At 49.1% G+C, this 16820-nt stretch overlaps 2 protein-coding genes across 8 annotated transcripts in view; one reads left to right on the forward strand and one right to left on the reverse strand.

Annotated features, from left to right (window-relative positions):
* Positions 1–544: 544 nt before the first annotated feature.
* On the reverse strand, positions 545–15229 carry LOC114582256 (uncharacterized). 6 transcript variants are annotated; one of them, XM_028703146.2, is made up of 6 exons: positions 15021–15229; positions 12175–12291; positions 7948–8064; positions 7337–7411; positions 5470–5724; positions 545–3639 (listed from the first exon to the last, which is right to left on the reverse strand). In XM_028703146.2, exons 3-6 carry the CDS (start codon positions 7979–7981, stop codon positions 2126–2128), a joined length of 1878 nt encoding a protein of 625 aa, XP_028558979.2. In that variant the 5' UTR covers positions 7982–8064; positions 12175–12291; positions 15021–15229; the 3' UTR covers positions 545–2125. The 6 variants fall into 6 exon arrangements, with proteins under 6 accessions (XP_028558979.2, XP_028558980.2, XP_077773430.1 ...); XM_028703147.2 differs by lacking the exons at positions 12175–12291; positions 15021–15229 and adding exons at positions 9581–9767; positions 10561–10741; XM_077917304.1 differs by lacking the exon at positions 15021–15229 and having other exon boundaries at positions 12175–12306.
* Positions 15230–15381: 152 nt separating this feature from the next.
* The window catches only part of SMARCD2 (SWI/SNF related BAF chromatin remodeling complex subunit D2), a 29291-nt gene continuing 27852 nt past the window's right edge, over positions 15382–16820 (forward strand). Inside the window, exon 1 of one of the 2 annotated variants that reach the window (XM_028703150.2) lies at positions 15382–15748. In XM_028703150.2, coding sequence (XP_028558983.2) covers positions 15572–15748 — 177 coding nt within the window. In that variant the 5' untranslated portion in view covers positions 15382–15571. The remainder of the gene's footprint in view (positions 15749–16820) is intronic. The other variant, XM_028703151.2, reaches the window with a different exon arrangement.

The following is a 16820-nucleotide window of genomic DNA, read 5'->3' on the forward strand; positions in this document are numbered from 1 at the left end:
AATGCTCTGTCACAGCATTTCCCCACTTTTATAGACCAGTTAAAGGACAGGAGAGAGAACTGAGCCAATCAGAATGGCTTTAGCTAATTGGTGCAGACCTACTCAGAAACTCCTATTTGGATCCACTGGGGATTACTCCCTGATAAGTGGGGTTACGGTTTGCAGCCTAACCTTTTAAACTCTTCCAAAACAATGGAATCCAAGGTACGTGAACAGAACCCAAATTTTCACTTTTTATCAAGCTAGCAATGCCATTCTTGCAGCTGTGCTTAGGACCACTTGTTTCCCTATTCGTGTTTTTAAAACACACATAGGTCATAAAGTGGCAGAAGATGTGCATTACAGCTGCAACTGTAATGACAACTTTGACCCCCCCCCTCAAAAAAAAAGAATGAAAATTGCACAAATTCAAAACGTGACAGATTTTCCCACATCCAGACACTTGTCAAATGGAGGCAAATGACCTTGAACCGAGCAAAACCCGGGTTCTGAGGATCTGTCCTCACCAAACCCGAAATACTTGTACAAAATTCACATTTAAGTCTTGAGAGGTGCAAAATATCTTCTTTGGGGGAAGGGAGTTGCAAAATACTCTATTGGATTCATTTACATCTACAGTTTTGGATTCATCGTTTTTCTGTGTTGGTTAAAGACACTCCATGCTAAGATTTGATAAAACAAAGTTCTACTGTATTAGTCCTAAATCAGTTATTATTAACCCCTCCCTACTCTAGAGCCCTCTGATCCCACCCCTAGCCATGAAACACCAGTCCAAAAGGTACCAGGAATGTACAAGCAACTGGAGAAGTAACACTGGTCTGGTAAACTACCATAGAGCTGGAAACAGTCCTAGAGAGTGGTACAGGCCACGTGGGGTTGAGCCCAACTCAGCAGCGACTTTACCATTCTCACTAGAGCTGGAAAACATATGAGGCTGTAAAAACCAGACTCCCCACCCACCCCCAACTCCGCCATTGTTCTAGTCCACAATTCTGATCAAAGCACATGCCTCCTGCTTCTCCTCCTCCGTCAGCCTGCTTTCTCGGGAGCTAATGGTGAAGGAAGCACTATAGCCCCTTTTGAAGGCACCAGCCGTTTTGTCCCATATTCAACAAGCAGCAACCGAGTTCAAATCCTGACACAACTCAATGGACCATTTCTCTGCTTCTGAACTGCTCTGAAGAATCAGTGAACATCCTCCTTGCTTTTTGGCTTGTTTCTTGCACTGTGGTCCCAGATCTTCCAGGGCTTGGGCCTTGCCATGAAACTTCTTTGCAGGCAGAAGAGAGAAGCACGAGCTGTGTTGGGTCCCACAAACTGCACACACAACCCACTTCCCAGATTATGCCACAGTCAGCATTTTTTTTCTGTGAGAGGGACTCAACAGCATGGCCAAGAGTGCCATCTTGTCTCGGGAACTGGGGCCAAGCACTTGGGAGAAGCCTTGTTGAGCTTTTCTTCCCGCAAAAGGAAACAAAGGCAGTCTGGTCAAGAGAGGCAGTCAGCCAAGAAGACCCAGGGTTAGAGTGTCAGGAGGAGCCTTAATGACATTTACAAAATTATAGGGGGGGGGCGGGGGGGGGATAGGTGACCATGTGCTTGGATGATGTCAGGAGAGCAAGTATCCGTGCATGTTTGTCTCAGAAGTGCATGCCGGTGATCCTACTGTGTCTCGCAAGCAACAATGACGGCTTGCAATGGTTAGCTGCGATCAACCTGGGGTACTTCCCTCCCCAAATCCACAAAGGTAGCCTACCTAACCCCTCTCCCACAGACTTTAAATAAAGAGCCCAGTCAAAAGTCCAGGGAACGCAGCTGACATCTCATCCAAGGTCTTGGCATGCCTACCTTACTCCCTCCATCTCACCCACAGAATCGGGGCCCTACGCAGAACCTAGCAGGCTCCAAGGATGGGGAAAAAAGCAAAAGAAAACCACCAGGCTTCCTAGCAAACAAGGGCTGGGTCCAAAAATACGAGCTACTGCCTGCTGCCTCCCCTGCTCCTTTGGAAACTGGTCTGCCCCTACTGCATCTACCCAGAGCTGGGCCTCTGAGGTTCAACCGAGGAGCCTGCTGGTCGCGAGGGAGTGACAAAGGGCAGGGATACAGGAAGGCTACAGCAAAATCAAAGAGAACTGGAACAGAAGGGGAGGCGGGCGGAGGAGGTCACGGCCCAGGGAAGGCCCAGCGAAGCAGCACCCACAGGACTTCGGCCTGCTGAAAAGACAGGCTCGGATGCTGGTGGGCGTGGGCCCGCAGCATGTGTGTTGGAGCAGGGGCGTGACTCCAGGGCATCGGGCACCCCTTCGTGTTCAAGAAGGGGTGTGGTATCTGCTGCGGAGGGGGCCAGCAGACGGGCACTCTGGTGACGAGAGGCAGTGGTTGCGGCAGGCACGCTGCCGTGGGTGCGCTGGTGGCGTTTGAGGTGCGCCCGGCGAGCAAAGCGCTTCCCGCAGGCTGTGCAGGGGTAGGGGCGCTCCCCGGTGTGAGCACGCTGGTGGATGAGGAGCTCGGAGCGCTGCAGGAAGCGCTTGGCGCAGACCGAGCAGGCGTGGGGGCGCTCCCCGCGGTGCATGCGCCTGTGCTTGCTGAGGTTCGAGCTGACGCTGAAGCGGCGGCCGCACTCCGTGCACACGTAGGGCTGCTCCCCGGAATGTGAGCGCACATGGATGGTGAGGTCGGAGCGCTGCAGGAAGCGCTTGCCGCACTCTCCGCAGCCATAAGGCCGCTCCCCCGAGTGCAGCCGCCGGTGCTTGCTGAGCGCCGAGCGCTGGGTGAACCGCCTCCCGCATTCGCCGCAGGAATAGGGCCGGTCGGGTTCCGGGGGCGGGGACGGGGGTGGAGGTGGCGTGGCCAGCCCCCCACCACACTCCACGCAGCGGCGCGACCGCCGGTGGCGCTCCAGGTGGCAGCCCCAGCGGAAACGGCGCCCGCAGTCACGGCACTGGTGGGGCTTTTCCACTGCGTGGCGCTGCTGGTGCCGCTCTAAGTTGGCGAGGATTCGGAACCGCTTGCCACACTCCTCGCAGCCGTGGGGTTTCCGGGGCTGGGCTGAAACAGAGTTCCCGCCTGGCAGCTGGGTAGTTGCTGCCCCTACAGAGTTCAGAGGCAAGGCAAGAGAAGAGGCGGAGGCAGAATCCAGGACAGGAGCCAAGGCGGAATTTGGAGGTGAGCTGGATCTCTGTGGCGGGACGACAATGGTCCTCCTGCACGGCCCGCAGCGGTGGGGTTTCTCTCCTGCAGGCGGGCGCCGGCGTCTCTGGGTGAAGCGTGGTTTCTGCCACGCCGAGAAGAACTGGGCTCTTTCGCCAAAAGGCGGCCAGAGTCTCGCGGCATCCTGGGAGTCCCGGCTCATACTGTGGAGTGGGCTGCAGCCAACGCTCTCCCGGGGCTCAAGGCCTGCCCCCCATCTCGTTCCCAGAGGGCTCTGCTGGTGGACAAGGCTGTTCTTACACCCTCTGGCGTCCCCATGAAAAATCTTCCCTGAAATGGGTTGCTTTTGCCCTGCCACCAGCCCTGGGCACAAGAGGGGCACCTGCAGCTCATTCGCAACTGGCTTTCTAGACAAGATGGTGGGTGCTTCCAACGTTCCAGCATGTGAGGCCTCTGAGCTGTTCTGCCCACCTGCTTCATCACCTGCTGAGACAGAAAGGTGGATAAATTTCTGCACCTTGGGGCAGGGGGAGAACACAATAATGTCTACAAGGGGGAGCTGAACTCACTCTTCCATATTCCTGAGAAGGTGCTCGTGGTCAGTTTACAGAGTGTGCTGCGTCAGATCACAAGAGAGACTCTGCAGCAGAGTGGATGCTTTGCATGTAAAAGGGCCCATGAAAAAGCCCTCCATCAAAATATCTTGGGTAATAAAGATGTCCAGCAGAGACCCTGAAAACCTGGCACCAACAAAAGACAGGCTGGACCAGGGGTAGGGAACCCTTTTCACCCTGAGGGCCATTTTCCCTTCTAGGGAAGCCTACAGGGGCCAGTTGACAGTGGTTGTCTGGGCCAGAGAAAAACGAGACAGAGCAACAAACACTGATTTTACACTTACTTGTACAGCAAGTAAGTACCTCTGTACCCTGGCTTCTGACACTTGAGATGCCTGTTTTTAGGACCTACATTATTTCTGGGAAGGTAAGAGTTTTTAATATTGTATTTCAATTGTAACCTGCCCTGGGACCTTAGGGTGAAAGGCAGGTGATAAATTATAGTAATAATAGCCTTCTTTCCACACACATCACACCCTGCTCTATCCTTCGTTATTAGAGTTCAAGGATACTTTCAAGCCAGGCAAACACTCTCACGGAGGGTGAAAAGCAGGGCTGGTGACATGTGGGGGCATCCCAGGGGGAAGAGGGGTGGGGTCTGATAGGTCTGTAGGGCTGCATTTGTTCCCATGGCCTGAGGTTCCCCATCCTAGCAGAGATGTGGGTTAAATAGTTTGGTTTGGTATAAGACAGCTCCTTAGGAATGTGTGGAGGCAGTTGGTACATTGGACTCACATCATTTAGACCCCATAGGTTAAAACCAGCCCTTTAAACTGCATTTAACATTAACTGCAACTTTCGCATGGGTGTCCATACCCCTCAGGGCCCAAAGCGCTATCAATAAAGGCATTTTTCCTCCTTCTCCCCACACTGCAGGAGAAGACAGGAATAAGTGATATTTTTGTTCTGAATTATTGTTGGGATTCTGTTTGTTTGCTTAAAAATAAACCAAATCAAAATGTGACCCCAAGGTAGGTTAAAAGTAAACACATTTGCAGTAAATTTGGTGAATCTGAATATATCTGGAAGTTTTCCACTACAGTTGTACCTTGGTTTTCGAACAGCTTAGTTCTCGAATGTTCTGGCTCCCAAATGCCACAAACCCAGAAGTGACTGTTCCGGTTTGCGATCTATTTTTGGAAGCCGAACATCTGACGGGCTTCCATGGCTTCCAATTGGCTGCATGGGCTTCCTGCAGCCAATCAGAAGCCGTCCTTTGGTTTCCGAATGTTTTGGAAGTCGAATGGACTTTCCAGAAGGGATTCCATTCGACTTCCAAGGTACGACTAAGTTGTATTTGGGGGCCGAGATGCTATGCAGAAAAGAAGGGTTTAGGTGGCAGGGAGCGGAAGGATGGGTGTCCAAGGAGAAAGGCTAAGCCAGAAAAAGCTCACACTGTACACGATGGCAGAGGGTTTCGAGCAATTAGTAGGAAGGCAGAGAGAAAGAGAAGAAGCCTGAAGACTATGTAAGCCAGGGAGGCCAAGATGACTGGAGGGGTCAGGAGGGTGGCCCTGAATATCACATTGTGGTTTGAAATAAAAGCAGGCAAATCCTTGACCGCAGATCTTAAAAACAGTTAAGAATTAAATGGTAGTGTCTGATTGCTGCAATGCTCAATCCTGCCTGCCACACCTTTTCAGCTGCCCAGAGCAAGGTGGCCAGGTCTCAGAGCTCCACTTGCCCCAGCTGATGCCCTTACCTCCAAGGCGGGGGCTACGGGTCACCCTTTTGCGCCGCCTGACTCTTCCCTGCTGCTCCTGCTCCTTCACCAGCTCCCTCAGCATCTTCTCCACTTGTGCCTTGCCAACAGTCTGCAGGATCACCCCGAGCTGCCTCCGGAAGTCCGGCAGGATCCCTTCTTCACTCGAGCCGGCTGTAGCTGCTGCTGCCGCTGCTGCTGCCGCCTGCCCCTGCAAAGGTGCCAATTGCCCCTGCTCAGGTTCCATTTCTAGCCCTGGGAAGAGGAAGAGAAACAAAGTGAAAGGAATGCCAGACTCCGCTGTGAACGGAGGGCCCTAGGAGCCCTGTTGCCTATTCTAGGCGTGAGCTAATTTACACGGAGGCAAGGCCTGCGAAACACTGCAGGAGGATTGTGCCCTTGGGACAAATGGTGCGAGTTAAGACAAGACGGCTGTCTTTGTCTGCTCCAGGATTGCTGCGATGGGACAGGCTGTTGGGTCGTCATCCTGGAGACCCAGAGCCGTTCGTGGCAGGGAGGAGACACAGCCAATCAGGAGAGAGTGAGGATGGTAAAGGGAGAATTTGACGGTTTAGCCAAGCAGCTCAGAGGCTCTGCTCTCGCTTGGGGGTGGGGAGGTTACAAAAGGAACAGCAGACTTTGCTGTGAGCGCTTGTCACCACCTGAGTCAGAGTACCCGACAGTTTGTAAATGAGGTTCCATCCTTTCTGCAGTCAGTGTTAGAAACTCAAATAAATAAACTCAAATAAACCAAGGTTACAGTCGCCAAAATGGAATGTCTAGTTGTCATTTTGGGGCAAGACGGCTCTAAAGTCTTATTTTTCCAAAGGATTGACTGGCTGTGATTATCACTTAAACATCTGGTGAGTTCAGATGACAACCTTCAGCTAGATTAAGAACTTTGAGAACTTAAAAGAAGGAAAGTCCACATACATTCCTGTCCCTACCTCTTTTTCTTAATGGTGACATGGACCATTCATAACATAAGAATATTCTTCACAACTGTGAGCAGGGCGGTGGGAGTGGGGTAAGTGAAGATAAGCGGTTAACTGTAATGTTGGTCACTGCTCCTGCTCAGGCGGCACAGAAAAAGCATTTTGGTTCCTGAAATTCATTCTGATTGTGCAGATAAAATATAACAGGATGGGGTACTAGTGTGTGAAAACAGTCCAGATCCAATGATCCCCAGGCACGCACCTCCAGATGGTGGAGATGTCAGGCACCATCCTGGCACCCAGGCATCTTCACTTGGCCGCTAGCCTGGCTAATATCAAACACTGTCTACAACTATTGACAAATTGAAATATTTAGGACCATGATCGGAAGAAACTCATACAGCAGAACACAGGTGGGGAACACCAGGGCCCTTCAGCTCTAGCTGGGCCTTCAGGAATTTCCTCAGGCCACACTACCTCTTCCCAGGCTGCACACCCACCACACCGACCCTCTTTCATGTCCTCTTTGAAAGCTTTTGCCTGGCTGGAATGTGCCCTTGACCTTTAATAACAACTCTTGTTTGCCTGGATGGAGAGATGGGTGTGGGGTGTGTGTGTATAAACTCCTGATTTCTGCATCGCCTGCTGCACACAAAGGTAAGAGTCATATCCGCCGCTCTGTCCGCTTCTGCCTGGCCCCCACCCACTACCGGCATGTGGCCCTCAGAAGGTTGCGACCGTAAGTTTCTGCTGCCCTGCAACGTGGGAGCCAATTCTAGTTTCCTTTTCAGGGCAGTTTGAGAAGGGAAGGCTTACAGCTCACAAGGGAGAAATGAGTTCCACTCTTTTAGGTAGTTGAACAGAGGAAGGATTTGTAGTCCACTCTGTCACCACACACAATTTCTTAAAATCCTCTCAAATAAAGGACTTACCAGGAGCCAAACCTCGGCGCCCTCGGGTCTCTGTGAAGGCAGTTATCCGGGGCCAGCTAATGGCAATTTCTTCCGCTAAGAGGAGAGGAGCAGAAAACAGGTTGATATGCCAAACAAGATACTTCTGGAGGATAAAATGTTTGGCTAGGCAGTGGTCTTTGGATGTTATATAGCAGGGTTTCCCAAACTTGGGTCTCTGGCTATTTTGAAACTACAATTCCTATCATCCCTGACCACTGGTCCTGCTAGCTAGGGATAATGGGAGTTTTAGTCCAAAAACAGCTGGAGACTCAAGTTTGGGAAACCCTGCTATATAGGGGAGAATGTATTGACGTGTATATGGCCTTAAAAATCAGCAGCTCTTTCCCACCGCAAAAAAATGTATATAAACCAACGTGCGGTCCCCACTATTTTGTTGGCGTTCATCTGTCTTGGGAGACAAGGGAAGAGGGCGCCACTGGAGGTAAAGTCAGTGATTGAGGCAAACTGGCATCACGACACAATTTCCATGTGATCACTTGAGATGCCACAGGGCTATTTTTAGTTCTGGGTAGATAAGGTTCGAGTTCAAGTCCGGCGGCACAGACATTTTAAGCAGTGGGATCCCTTACCCAGCGAGATCACTGTTTCATAGCTCTCCTGCATCTCGGCACACACGGGTACTCTCTCACCAGAAATGCCTGGAGTCCTTCTTCTTTCTCTTGGCAAAGGAGGCTCCCGACAAGCACCTAAATAAAAAAAAGAACTGAAGGAGTTTGTGCCATGTCACGTTGTAGAAACCGTTCTACAGCAACCCAGTGTTTTTGATAATCATATCCATGTAGCAATGGGGTGACACTGGAGGGAGCAGGTGGGGCAGAAAGAGAAAATGATGTTGTGAGAGGGGCAAACTGTCGTATTATGAGATGGGGACGGGTCTGATGAAGTGGCTTAGGCATTGCAAAACTTTGGGATTGCATCCTTCTGTACATTTTCTGGGATATGCTGGAAGGGCCCTAATGTGGGTGCTTTCCTCTAGGGAGGTGAATTCTATGGCTGCTTGGTGCCAGGCTTTCTCAAGAGATGAGTCATAATTATGGAACAACATTCCCAGGGAGGGCCACCAAGAAGCAACTCTAATGTTAGTCAAACTCAAGAGCAGACCCGCTGAAATGAATGGGCACCACTTAGCAATCTATTCTAAGTATGACTAACACTGGATTCAGCCATGTCTTATTTCTGTCCCCAGGTTTAAGGCCTGTTTATTCATTTGAACAATTATATTTTTAATTTTGTTGGACAGTGTTTCTAAGCTACTCTGTGGCTTTTAGGTTTTTCTTTTTATAATCACTATACCATTTAAATGGCTCCTGAAGAGTTTTCAGAGCACTTCATTAACCTCTTGGTAATCCACATAACAATCTGGTAATATAAGATCAGCTTCGTTATCCCCATGTTGGAGTTGGGCTGGGGGAAGGACTGAGGCTGAGAGGTAATGGCTTGTTTAAGGGGATCCACTGAGCTAGTGGACAAGGGTAGAGATATAAATTCAAATAAATGACTGCTCAGCATGGGAAACCGGTGACTTTTACTGAGGTGTGTACACCATACAATACACCAAGAGATTTTAAAATGGGAATGGAACTGAAGCAACTAATCAACAAGCTATTATTACACAACTTGTATTGTGGCATCCTTGAGGAAGGACTGGGAAGAGCATGTTACACTTCGTGATGGGATTACACATCTGACCCACCCACATGTGGTTAGATGCTCTTTGTTATATATACAGTGCACTATCTCACTGTACAGCAGTCAAACACTACAAAAGTCTGTGTTGTCTCTGGCTGCAACAGACTGTAAGGTAGCATGAACATGTCCATATATCGCTACAGATTATTAGTCCTTAGAAAATCAGACCAAGGGAATGTTGAAATAAGACACAAAGTAACTGCAGGGAATAAGTTGGTTACCTAAGACTTGTTCTTCGTTGCTTACATTTGTAAAAAAAAATGCCTGTAAAGAAACCTGGGCCACTTTGGACATTACAGTATATCCAACCACGTTTTGTTCACATAATTCCATAATTAATGGACTAAATCATGTCAATTAATTTTTATGGGTCTGCTCTGAGTATGACTAAAACAGGATACAACCCTGTGGTTTTTAGGTATATACCTTAAAAAACACACCCTCAAGTGTACATCTAAAAATCGAAAGTGTCAATGTGATGAACAACTATTTAAAAACACACACATCACACACCTTGTTGTTGAAAAGCTTGGACTGGCCACAGCTCCCTATGGGGGTGGGGTGGAAACCTGGATTTCTGTGTAATGTGCAAAACAGCTCTTCATTTCTCTGTACTGTTAGTACTTTGTGTCCCCAAAACTGTTTGTTTAGTTATATTTTAGATCATGGTTCAAAATCCCCTCCAGTCCAGTTGGCTTGTCTGGCGGTGAAAAAACACATGCACACACAAAGGACAAAATATGAGCAAATGCCAGAGGGCCAGCGGAGTTTGTTTGCAAATATAAATCCTGTTGCATCCTAAAGACAAAACAATTATATTACGGTAACACAAGCTTTCGTGGATTATAAACCACTTCCTCGACTGCATGGAGCGTTATCCCAAAGGGCCCAAGCTAGTGTTAAATGTCTTCCAACTCTCTACGGATACTTAAAAAATAATTTTAAAAATGCAGCGTGGAAACAAAACTACCTCACTATGAGAAGAAGTCCATGCAAAAAGCTGTGGGGTGTTACGGAGGAATCGGGGCAATTCCTGGGGGCGCGGTGGGAGCCGGAGAGAGGGAAAGAAGCCATAAATTATGGGGAGGGACGTACTTTGTTGGGAGGTAGCATCTTTTGAAAATTGAGTAAGGGGGACATGGGCAAATGGGTGCAAAGGTTACAAAAGGCAATCGCAATGAACTGGGCCCTCCTTGCCACCCTTCAAGCTGCCTCTCTTTCCCACATTGCATGAAACATCGCCCCCCGCCCTTCTAAGTCCAGGATCTTCGTGCAATGTCTTAAGTCCTGGAAGCAAAGGGGGAAACGGCTGCATCGAAATGCTGTCACCACCCCGCACCCTCCGCCTCGGGGTCCATCTATGTCCTGCACAGCCTCCATTGTTTCCTCCTTGTGAATCGGACCTTGCAAAGGCGGCGCGGGAGGGTGGGGGCAGAGGAGATCGAAAAGGCCGGGTTGATCTTTTGCACACACCCCCACCCCCGATCATTTACCTGCACCTAGCCAGGGACTGCAACGTGCGGCCTGCCTGAGAATGGTGAAGGCCGATTACAGAGAAATCCTCGCCCCCTTGCAGGGAGCTGGGATGAGAGGGGGGGTCTTAGGGGAAGCAGCTGCAAGCTGCAAAATCCAGGAAGCTCAATTCCACATCCTGGCTAGAGAAAAGAATAAAGAGAGAAAGACCTCCCCTTTCTCCTTCGGCAGCTAAGCAGGCCCTCTTGTGGCTGATGGGGTCTCTCTCCTGCATAAGGGACTCGGTGGCCGACGCTCTCTCTTCCTGCTTCTCAAAGTTTCTGTCCTTTTGGAAACTGGTGGGTTAAGGATTCTACCAAGTCATTTTGTGTTCCACATACTGTATAGATCAGACTCAATGCAACATGTGGATCCGAGTGATCAGGAGCCATGCTGTAGCCGCTTAATCCTTCTACTTCGTAAAAAAACAAATATATCCTCCACAAAAACAAACCCAGTATTGTTCAACCCCTATTTAGGCCGTACATACGTGTTGTTGTTTTAAAATGTACAATGACTCAAATTTAACATATAAAGTATGAAAATATACGAAATATTATTGTTAAAGGACAGTCCCCCATCTTTGGTAGGAATTTCTTATTACAGCGGTACCTCGGGTTACATACGCTTCAGGTTACATACGCTTCAGGTTACAGACTCCGCTAACCCAGAAATAGTGCTTCAGGTTAAGAACTTTCCTTCAGGATGAGAACAGAAATCGTGCTCCGGCAGCGCGGCGGCAGCAGGAGGCCCCATTAGCTAAAGTGGTGCTTCAGGTTAAGAACAGTTTCAGGTTAAGAACGGACCTCCGGAACAAATTAAGTACTTAACCTGAGGTACCACTGTATTCTGGTCCCAAGTTTATCAAGAAATATCTAAAATAGTTAACTTACTGGATAGCTTATCAGCTGGTTAGGAGCATGGTGCTGACAACGCCAAGGCTGCAGGTTCGATCCCCATATGGGGCAGGTGCATAGTCCCACATTGCAGGGGGTTGGACTAAATGATCCTCAATGTCCCGTCCAACTCTACGATTCTATGATTCTACCTGTTCAGGTTTCTCCACAACTGTCATTACTGAACATGCGGACAGATATCACAAAAGCTTGGCACTCTAAAGAACCTTTGACATCCATGCTAGCTGCTGCTGGGATTTCAACAGCCCAGCAACGGAAAACTTTGGAGGGGGGGAATCTACATTTCTCTTTGTGGCATAAGAACTTACGGACTTTGGCTATTGTGGAAAAAAATAACACACCAATTGCAGGTCTCCAGAGAGATTGAAGACCCGGAATGCTTCTACGTCCTCTGACAGGGTTTTATTTCTTATGCTTTGGACATAGATGGCCAACGTGCATCATCTACACCAGCTCAGGAAAAATGGATGTCTTGGTTTATATGTAGTGTGTTACTACTCCCGGCCTCTTTTTTTACATATGTTATGGTGTCATACTCTGCTATTGTACTTTTACGTTGTCGGTAATGGTCATTATGCTTCAATAAAACTTTATTATTATTTTTTAAAGGCTATTGTTAATAGGACAGGGGTACCAGGGTACAGTGGCAGAGCAGGAGGGGCGGGTAGCATTGCATACCTGTCTTCCCAATGTGGAGGCAACCGGCCAGGGATGGTGTCTTGAGACAGTGATGACTCCTCACTTTCAGTTTCTATGGAGTCTCATAGACACCTGGCAGCTTCAGCTCAAAACCTCCTGAAGGAAGGAATGAAAATACGGATACTGTACGTACTGACTTTGAGCCAACGTCACCATCACATTAGGCCACTGCTGAAAGAATTGCACTGCCTGCCAATGACATACTAGGCTAGGTTCAAGATGCCGGTATTGGTGTACAAAACCCTATACAGCCTAGCAGGATACCTAAAAGATTGTCTCATCCTACACATACCACATACCTACACATATCACTGAGTTCTGTAGGAGTGGGCACAGTGCAGATACTATCCTGTCAGGGGCTCCATTCCACATATCAGACAGAACCTACCCTATTGGCTTTTCAATGCCTGCTAAATATGTGGTTTTGCATGCAATTGCTGTGTGTGTGTGTGTGTGTGTGTGTGTGTGTGTGTGTGTGTGTGTGTAGTTTTTTAAAAATGTTTTATATATGTCATAATGCCAGTTGCTTTGAGGACCCTCGCAGGAAGTGATTCATAAATGATATAAATAATAATAGCCAACCTAAAGGCTCTGTAATGTAGGCGGCAGAAACATGGAACACATGTGGGGGTAAATAGAGTCAAACATAATTTTGGAAAGTGAAATTATTTGGACAGGTCAGGGAGGAAAAGTAATGGTTTGAGGATGAAATTGATTGAAAGGGACATGATGAGGGTTTGTTTTTTTTAATGCAGTGAGGCTGTTCCCACCTCTGCCTTGAACTCTGTTCATGACTTTGGACAAGTAACTTCTCTCCATCTAGTCCAGTACTCTGTGTACATCTGGCCACCCTTCCTGTTACTTGCGCTCTGCCATCTGGTAGGTATTCAGATATACAAATATTCCTGAAGGGTGTGGCAAAGGGATCCCAATCTACCACTCCCAGTAAAGCCACAATGTGTGGCAATGTCATAAACTTTATTGACCGGCATCTGGGATGCAGGAATTTGTGAAAGGGAAAGATAGATGTGTGACGCTGTCAACCAGTCACTCTAGCAATGCCTTATCCTGAGCCTTTGACAATGAGAGAAAAGAATGAGTGGTGTTTGGTGTCTCAGCACACCCACATAAGTGAAGGGAGAGACTGCAAGGACTGTGATCATACCCAGAAGAACTCGGTGTGTGCTTATTCAGCTGCCTGTATTTGAGCTGTGACCCCACAAGGCCTAAGTGCTCAGGAGTTTATGGCCAGCAGTGGTTGAAGCAGAGTGCCTGGCCTTTGCCAACAGAGAGCTTCCCTACCTGTGAGGGTGAATGCTTCTCCTCTGTGTAAGAGACATTGCTCCATGCTGTTGGAGGAAAAGTGTTACAGCAATACCGTTCTGACAAGACAATCACATAAGGCAAAGGTGGTCTGGGAGGTAGGGGAGACATTTACATGCAGCTTGCAAGCTTCAGCTCAGCAGGAGCTGACTGCAAATTAGAGCATAGACACTCAGGGTGGATGGGCGTCCTGCCGCTACCCTCTCCCAATCAACCTCCATCTCCAGGGCCCACCCAACATTATATCACCCTAAGTTTCAGGTTTGGGGGCTGAAATCTTAAATAGTTTGGGGTAATCCTGATCTGGCAACCCTAATTAAAATTGCTAATTATATAAAGATATATACTGTATTAGATATAGGCCAAGGCCACTTTGAGTGGGGATTTGAACCTTAGTCTTCCATTCCAGCTCCTAGCCCAACACTCTGACCATACACTACACTGGTTCACAAGGTCATCTGGGTCCTCTGGCCATCTGGGTGGAGGCAGAGAGCAATGAGGAAAAGGGCCTGCTGATGGCATGGTCTCCTCAAAAGGCACTTGCCTGACATCTGCTTTGGCCTTCTTGTTTCCCGAGACAAAAAGAAATGAGTACATGGCACAAAACGACAGGATCATATCCATTCTCAAAACTGAAATGGCCATGTAGAACGTGAAAGACCTACCGTCTTTGTTAGATGCTATTTACCTGTTTTCCAACACCTTATTCAATAAATAATGAAAAGAAACGTGATGAAACACCGGTAGTGGCAGTGAGAACCTTATTGGATGCCTTTCTCGTTTTGCCTCATTGGCACGTTGGCACAGGTGAACAGGTGGGCCCTCCGTTAATATGCCAGGTTGTTTATTTATTAAAAATATAGACTGCCCATTTATCAAAACATCTCAAGGCAGTTTACAGTAAAATCCATTAAAAATACCAAAAAAACCCCACACCAGCAGCCTTAACAGCCAGTACGTTTAACTGCATTACACCAAAGGCTGGCCTCAGTGGTCAGCAAAGGCCTCAGTAAACTGGTAGGTTTTCAACATGCATAGAAACCACATCCTAGTTGGCACATCATGCCTCACACACTACCATGGGCACCAAAACAGAAAAGGCCCTCTATCTGACTGATCCCATGAGATGAGCTTTCACAGGCTCCCCATGACCTTAGTAGCCAGGCAGGTCTGCATGGGAGGTTAAAAAGCAAGTCCCATTTCTGCCACTGGGAATTTCCCAGTGAAGTCAGATGAGAAAACTGCCTGGGGTGGCTCAGGCTTAGCCAACCGGTATCTTGCTGTCAAAAGGATTGAGTATTTGTTTTTATTTTACCTCACACTAATTTGATGGGTGGCAGGGTGACTAAATGGTAGGCTGTCTTTAGGTGCATTCTCATGTGTTTAATGTTTGAAGTTTTATTCTGTTTTTAATGTTCTGTTGAAAGCAGCCCAGAGTGGCTGGGGGAAACCCGGCCAGATGGGTGGGGTAGAAATAATAAATTGTTGTTGTTGTTATTTACTTATTTATTTACTCCCCAGGAAATGTGCCACCGTTCATCTCCCCCAGGCAGTGAAGTGCGAGATTGAAAGAGTTGCTTCCGAAAACACACAATGCTCCAGGGTCGTGCGGTCAGCACACTTTGAAGGCTGAGGAGACCCCCTTCGTAGGCGCACTTTCTTGAGGGCGTGAAGCCCCTCTGGATGCGGAGTTGGGGGGGGGGGGCTCCCATGTGAGAGAAAAAAGGAGAAGCGAGCCCGCCCAGCCCCGCGCGACTGTCTCTCAGGAGGCGGTTGCTCGGTAGTGGCGCCTCGCGCGCAGTGGCCCGAAGGTCCCGAGAGGCGCTTCTCCCGCTCGCTCGCTCGCTCGCTCCCTCCCAGGCTGGGCTCTGGCGGTTGCTTGTGAGGAGGCGGTCCCGGAGGAGGAGCCGGGCAGCTCGTTGAGAGCCGCCCCGCTTCGTCAGCCAGCCAGCCAGCCAGCCAGCCAGCGCCGCTTCCCTTTTTTTCTGTGGGGCGCGCTCCGAGCGCCTGACGGCCGTTGCCTCCTCTGCCGACTTCCTCACTTCGGCTCCCCATGGCCGGCCGCGGGGGGTTTCCTCTCACGCCGCCGCCGCCGCAGCCCGGGGGTCCCCCTCCGGTTGCTTCGGCGGCGCTGTCCACCCTTCCTTCGCCGGCTCCGGGGCTTTTGCGGGGACCCAGCCCGGCCGGGGCCACCCCGTACCGGGCCATGGGGCACGCGCCTCCGTTCCAGGTAAAACAGGGGCGGCGGGGCACGTGCTCGCGCGTGTGTTGTGTGTTGTGTTGTTGCGGGTCGCTCTCGAAAGTGCCGCGGAAGGAGCGCCAGGTAGAGGAGCAAGCACGTGGGGACGTCGGGGTTTCGAGACACGTGAAGAGATCGTGGCAGTTTGTGTGTATGAGAGAGGGAGCAATGCAGGTGGGGGATACACGTGGAATAGCTAACTCCCTGGAAGGGAGACGTTGCCGTTCCAGTAGACGGATATGGGGGTTCGGGGGGGGGCGGCTTGCGGGGAGGAGAAAAGGAATGTGTGAATGGCTGGGTATGACTGAGATCGGTGAGGGCAGCAGGTAAGAAGAGTTTTTATCTAAAAGGCCTCCTGGCAGAAGCGAGTTTAGGAGCTGTGCGTGCGGCTACATGGAGAGGGTCTGGACTGTATTTGGCAGAGACGTCCCAGTGTTGGGGTGGTTGCTGAGTCTGAGAAGTTGGAGCAATATCAGATAGCGTCTGCTGAGACGGAAAGGCATTTGGGGGTTGTGGGAGAGAAGCAACTGTGAAACTTCCGGCTGGAATCTGAGTTTGTACTTTTTTCTTTTCTTTTTCTTTTCTTTCTTCTCCTCCTTTTAAACCCAACATGTTTTGGTCAGGTTTAAGTTGCCTTGTTTAATGTACTGTACTTTTAATGTGTGGTGTGCTTTTAATTTGATATATTCTAGCCAGTTACAGTGGTACCTCAGGTTACATATGCTTCAGGTTACATACGCTTCAGGTTACAGACTCCGCTAACCTAGAAATAGTGCTTCAGGTTAAGAACTTTGTTTCAGGATAAGAACAGAAATCGTGCTCCGGTGGCGCAGCGGCAGCAGGAGGCCCCATTAGCTAAAGTGGTGCTTCAGATTAAGAACTGTTTCAGGTTAAGAACAGACCTCCATAACGAATTAAGTACTTAACCCGAGATACCACTGTAGTTTATGATGGCTTAAGTAGTTCATTTTAAAGTGTTACGTACCCTCAAACTCTCAAAGTGGTGCTTAAAATCTAAACATAAATTGGAGGGGGACGGGTCATTGAAGGAAACTGAGGTTTT

This window comes from Podarcis muralis, chromosome 13 (genome assembly GCF_964188315.1).
Source record: "Podarcis muralis chromosome 13, rPodMur119.hap1.1, whole genome shotgun sequence".
NCBI lineage: Eukaryota > Metazoa > Chordata > Lepidosauria > Squamata > Lacertidae > Podarcis > Podarcis muralis.

What these genes read in the sequence shown, in the direction of transcription:
- LOC114582256 (XM_028703146.2), bottom strand. Translation starts at nt 7,981, where the DNA reads ATGCAGGAGAGCTATGAAACAGTGATCTCGCTGG. An exon ending in TGAAACAGTGATCTCGCTGG is followed by an intron (nt 7,412 to 7,947) that starts GTAAGGGATCCC and finishes CTCTCCTCTTAG; the next exon opens with CGGAAGAAATTGCCATTAGC. An exon ending in GCGCCGAGGTTTGGCTCCTG is followed by an intron (nt 5,725 to 7,336) that starts GTAAGTCCTTTA and finishes TCCTCTTCCCAG; the next exon opens with GGCTAGAAATGGAACCTGAG.